The following is a 5,963-nucleotide window of genomic DNA, read 5'->3' as shown; positions in this document are numbered from 1 at the left end:
TGTGAGTGAGCATCAGTTACGGCTCTATGGCCATGTGGCACGTTTTTCTGAGGATGATCCAGCTCACAGGATCCTTGCTGCTGATGATCCAGGCGGCTGGACCAGGCCAAGGGGACGCCCACAAAACACCTGGCTGCGGCAGATGGATGGCCATTTCTGGAGGGTGAGACTATGTCTGCCTGGGGGGGGAGTCATCCACTGGGATCCTGAGGAGTTTCGCTGTGTGGTAGGCATGGCAACACACTGCATCAGCACATGCTCTCCAACCTGAACTGGCCGGACCTGAATTTTTTGGAGAGGTGGGGACATTGTGCAAGTTAGGCTTGTAATATTGTAATAATAATATTTTGTTATACTACAGTATTTTTATTCAGCAAAATTTATTGTGTGTGAACCCCCACACTCGGTAAATTGATTGGGGGAATTTAATTGTGTTACTGAGCCGTAGCCCAAGTGGTGATGCATGAAAGAAAATATCCATCCATCCATTTTCCAAACCGCTTATCCTACTGGGTCACGGGGGGTCCAGAGCCTATCTCGGAAGCAATGGGCACGAGGCACGGACCTGCACCACCATGCCACCTCCCAATAGGTGCAGTGGTTAGCACTGTTGTCTCACACCTCTGGGACCCAGGTTCAAGTCTCCACCTGGGTCACACGTGTGTGGAGGTTGCAGGTTCTCCCCATGTCGTCGTGGGGTTTCCTCCGGGTACTCTGGTTTCCCCCCCATAGTCCAAAAACATGCTGAGGCTAATTGGAGTTGCTAAATTGCCCATAGGTGCGCGTGTGTGAGTGAATGGTGTGTGAGTGTGCCCTGCGATGATCTGGCCCCCTGTCCTGGGTTGTTCCCTGCCTCATGCGCAGTGCTTCCAGGATAGGCTCTGGACCCCCGTGACCCAGTAGGATAAGCAGTTTCGAAAATGGATGGATGGATGTTGAGATATTGGTGTTGACAGTGCTAATACTCAGTACAGGCAAATTGTGACGTTACTTTATGGTGTGCTTTTATCTTTCTCAATGAGAACTTAAACACACTTTCAGGCTATCCTATCACTTCTCTTTACTATTTTGATTGTCATCGTTTAAGTATTAATCATGGGATTTTGTTTATTTTGGTGACATTGATTCTGTTCATTGATGGATTTATTTTGAAACTTGAGTTAAACATTTTGAATAAATTATGGTCTTTTGCAGGTGAAATCTAGTGTTTAGTTACACTGCATGAATGTTATGGGGACTGCACTTAAAGTTTGGAAAATTTTAACAGTGTTTTGGAAAATTATGCTTTAAATATGCAAAGCTGTAAGAATGATTTGGTTTCCTGGTTTTCTTTAGTTGGTTTAAAGTCACACAAAATAAAGTAACAATTTAAGGTTAAATAGTTTGTTCAGGTATATTATTTCTAATCGTTGTTGGAACATTTCCACCACCTGCCAAGAAAACTGTAACGGAAATATAAGCAATTGTGGTAAAACCAGGGGACTGCATGTAGAGGCTCAGAATTTGCATGGGGGAGGAGGCTTAATTACTAAGACACTTGCTGTGACATGTTGATATGAATGATATTTTCTCCTGCTAAGTCTTAACAGGGACAGATGATAGTGCTTTTTTCACTGAAGAGTATGAGAAGTTGTTTTAACCAGGCTTGGATCTAACCCATAAAAACATGTATACTTTCATAGGTGAGTCATTCAGTTATTCTTAAATGAATGATAACAGCGAAGTTCCATTTATGTGAGTAGATTACAAATTAATTTGTATGTAGATACCTTTGTCAAGTAACACTTTGCATAGGAGTAAGCAAAATGCCTGCTCTTTTTTATAAGTATTATAAACACAGATAAAGTTACTATTTTAAATTCTTTATTACACTCAGTATTTATAGTCGCTAATCTAAATTGTTCTTAACAGTAACTTTTTAACTGATAGCTAAAGTATTCTAGTTTAACTTATTAACAGGTTGTGTATACCTTTGTTTTGTTGAAGCAATGCATTTGTGTGTGTGTTTTAAAGTTTCAGTGATGGACAAATTTAGTTTTGAATAATTTCCACGTTTAAAATAGGAACAGGGTATTTGTGGTGAATGATGCATTGCTTAAAAATGAGCCACAACAGTTGTAAACTATAAACAACTATTGTATCTTGCACAACATATAAAACTGGTTGATGCTGTACAATGTTATGTACTCACCCGATGGAAACTAAAAGTCTATAACCCTTTTTTAGCAGATGTTTTTCACAAAGCCACACTTGACAGATAGTCCATTACAAGCATGCAGCTGTCAAGTTGCCAACTAGGCATAAGAGCTAGTAACCACTGCAAGTTAGCATTAGACGAAGAACTATAAAATCTATTACAAAAACACTGCAAGAACCTCTGGCATCCAGTATAGATAAGAGATTAGGGATAGCAGATGAAGGTGGGGCTAGTCTGGATGAGCTAAGACGCATGTTCCCAAAATAATGGATCTTTGATAACTGGATATGTGCAGCAGATACTAATAGCATAAGTTTATTAATAATTTAATCTCCATATTCTATTCTTTTGCAGGAGCTACTCTTCCTGGAATTCTTTTTTTTATCTGTACTTTTTATGTCAAGGTAAACTTTTTTATGCTTTAAATCACTTCTTTACACAGGGCGTACTTAGAGTATGGAATATTTTTCCTGTTCATGTACTGCATGTTAAAACCTTGGGTTCCATTAAGTCAGAGCTAGATAATTTTAACAACTCTGAGCTATTAGTTAAGTTCTCCCCAAACGAGCTTCATGGGCCGAATGGCCTCCTCTCGTTTGTAAATTTCTTATGTTCTTAGGTTCTTATTCTATTTCATATTCCTTTTGAAACACATGCCATAAACTTTAAAATTTAGGCTGTATTTGTGACTTTTTCATGTACTGTTCACCTGACCAACACACCTGCCTTCACTTTTATCCAAATCTAGAAGTACTATTCGCTCTGTGGTTTTGAGGTATGCGTAGAAATGTCATTATGACAAAGGAAGTGGTATTAAGCTTTGCAAAGGTGTCTAGGACTGCTGGTAGAAGAGGATTCTACACTGCATTTGTACTTTGATGCTTGCATAAAAAACCAGCCCCAGGCAGCTGTACCAGTCGCTGTTTTTAGTTTCAGTTGCAAACACAGGTCTGTTATATGAATGTATAACGTGCAAAATCTCACAATCAGTCATGTTCTTCAAATGATTTTGAATTCATGGAAAAGGAAACTGTAGAGTCCACTTTATCAGTCAACACATGCGTAGTAGAAGTACTACTCAGAACATATTAGCATCCCACCTACACACACATAAACCTAACAAGAGATCAACTATTCTAGCTTTCTCATGCTGATCGATAGATGCATGGAAGGATGTAGCAGTTTTAACACAGTGAAGCCCTGAATATACTGAATCTTAGCTCTAATGTATATTATGATACCTAATATATGCATACTTAAACATACAGGCATACTTGTAAAATGTGTTCTAAGTCAAAATTAACCTTTTGTCTTTCCTTCAGACGTGCATGTCGCTGGATAACGTGACAGAGAAAGGCCCAGCAGATGATTATTCCACCGATACTCTTGACATGGACTACAGTGCATATGTAATAGTGTGTGAGAAGCAATTAAACCGCAAATTCCGCGACTGGTTTATGCCCACCATTTACTCGCTTATTTGCTTTGTAGGCCTGGTGGGTAACCTGCTTGTGATTCTCACCTATGTTTATTTTAAACGACTGAAGACGATGACTGATGTGTACTTGCTCAACTTGGCAGGAGCTGATCTTCTCTTTGTGTTGACGCTGCCCTTCTGGGCAGCGAGCTTCCTCGATGAATGGATGCTAGGGCAATTCTTATGCAAAGCCATGTACAGCATTTACAAGCTCAGTTTCTATAGTGGAATGCTTCTGTTGACCTGCATCAGTGTAGACCGCTATTTTGCCATCGCTCGGGCTATTTCAGCTCACCGGCATCGTACACGTGCAGTCTATTTCAGCAAGGTGTCCTCAGTTGTGCTCTGGACTCTTGCCCTACTCTTTTCAGTACCTGAGATGGCATACACCGGAGTCAATGATAATCGTACTTGCACAATTATTAATTCAGGTGAGAAAAATGTGCGAATGACCATCCAGATAGGCCAGATGATTGCAGGGTTTGTCCTGCCAGCTGTGGTGATGGGCTTTTGCTACTGTGGAATTGTGCAAACACTGATGCAGGCACAGAACTTTGAAAAGAACAAAGCTATCAAGGTCATTTTTGCTGTGGTCGCTGTCTTTTTGCTCTTTCAGTTGCCCTACAACATAGCTATGCTAATAGCCACAATTAACACAATCTCAGGGGGCAGTAAGGATTGTGTGTCTGACAACAAACTGCTTTTTGCTATAGACATCACCCAGAGCCTGGCATTCACACGTTGTTGCCTTAATCCTTTCCTCTATGCCTTCATTGGAGTTAAGTTTCGTCACGACCTGTTCAAGTTGCTCAAAGACCTTGGCTGTGTGAGTCAGGAGCGTTTCTTCCAGTATACCACCTGCTCCAGGAAAAGGTCCTTTGACACTAAGGATACTGAAACCACCACTTCTTTTTCTCCGTAAGCGCAGCAATCATATTGCTTTGGTACGAATGGCCATCATCAAGCTAAATATGCTGTAGATCTTTAGCTCCTCTATTGCTCAAATTTGAAATATTTAGCTAATGCAAACAGTTCACATTCCCCGTAAACCTTCAGGACACTAGATATGCAGTTATCCAAATATATAATACAAACCTACCATTTGCTTGAGACACTCCCATTGCACAGCCTTTGTATTTCTCTTTATCGCTATAACAATGTTTGTTTTCAGCCGGTCCAGTGATGTTCTGCTTATAACCAAAATGTGTTTTGACATGGTATGTCAAGTGAACTGATCATATTCATTGTATTATATATTATTACGGTGTAATCAAAATGATTGCCATTTTGTATGAGATTAATTGTTCGAAGAATATAATACATTTAAAAATGTTCATACACACACACACATACAAATGCTATTACTCGTATTGTTTGATTATGTTCTATATTCCATCCTCTATTTTTATCTGAAGTTTTTCTTCTACAATGAATGTAAAATACCTAAAGAATGGGTCAATGTAAACATTATAAAGACCAATACAAAATAGAATTCCATTATTATGCTCTTAAAATGTTTTAATCAACTGAATGTCTGGTTTCTTGGTTATCTTTAATTTCTAAAATTATGGATCTTGGCAGCATATTATAAAGCTACATTAATATTGGTTATGTTTATACAGGCTTATCATATTAATGTTAAATGCTGAAAATTAATTCCATACTTTGTAAAGCATGGCAAAAAATGTAAGTTAGTCAGCTCAAAAATGCAAATGATATCTGGAATTAACTCTGTGCTCCACTGAAATAATGATATATGTGTATTATTGTGTTGTTGCAAATAAACAAATAATCAACTCATATCCAGTTATTTTATCATATCCAGCTTTGTGTGTGCGGAATGTGTGTGTGTGTGTGTCCAGAATCTACGTTACCAATGTAATAAAAACATGTTATTTTGATGTTGTGGGGACCATTTTTTCAGTCCCCACAAGGGGAAATTCAGTTTTATAAAAAATCTGTGATTGCAATCATCCATCCATCTATTTTCCAAACCACTTATCCTATTGGGTCGTGGGGGGTCCGGAGCCTACCCCAGAAGCAATGGGCACGAGGCAGGGAACAACCCAGGATGGGGAGCCAGCCGTCGCAGGGCACACTCACACACCATTCACTCACACAACTCCAATTAGCCTCAGCATGTTTTTGGACTGTGGGGGGAAACCGGAGTACCTGGAGGAAACCCCACGATGACATAGGGAGAACATGCAAACTCCACACACATGTGACCCAGGCGGAGACTCGAACCCAGGTCCCAGAGGTGTGAGGCAACAGTGCTAACAACTGCAC

At 39.7% G+C, this 5,963-nt stretch overlaps 1 protein-coding gene across 1 annotated transcript; it reads left to right on the top strand.

The window, feature by feature from the left end:
- The first annotated feature begins 924 nt into the window (after positions 1-924).
- Positions 925-5,474, top strand: ccr7 (chemokine (C-C motif) receptor 7). Its single transcript, XM_048986932.1, has 3 exons — positions 925-1,682; positions 2,552-2,601; positions 3,520-5,474. Exons 1-3 carry the CDS (start codon positions 1,667-1,669, stop codon positions 4,594-4,596), a joined length of 1,143 nt encoding a protein of 380 aa, XP_048842889.1. The 5' UTR covers positions 925-1,666; the 3' UTR covers positions 4,597-5,474.
- Positions 5,475-5,963: the final 489 nt, after the last annotated feature.

This window comes from Brienomyrus brachyistius, chromosome 20, assembly GCF_023856365.1.
Source record: "Brienomyrus brachyistius isolate T26 chromosome 20, BBRACH_0.4, whole genome shotgun sequence".
NCBI lineage: Eukaryota > Metazoa > Chordata > Actinopteri > Osteoglossiformes > Mormyridae > Brienomyrus > Brienomyrus brachyistius.
Note: the sequence above shows the minus strand (reverse complement) of the source record. Positions and strands in the feature narration are given on the sequence as shown.

Bases quoted from the DNA above. Each gene is read 5' to 3' on its own strand.
- ccr7 (XM_048986932.1), top strand. The intron at 2,602-3,519 runs GTAAACTTTTTT...TCTTTCCTTCAG, and splicing joins TCTGTACTTTTTATGTCAAG to ACGTGCATGTCGCTGGATAA.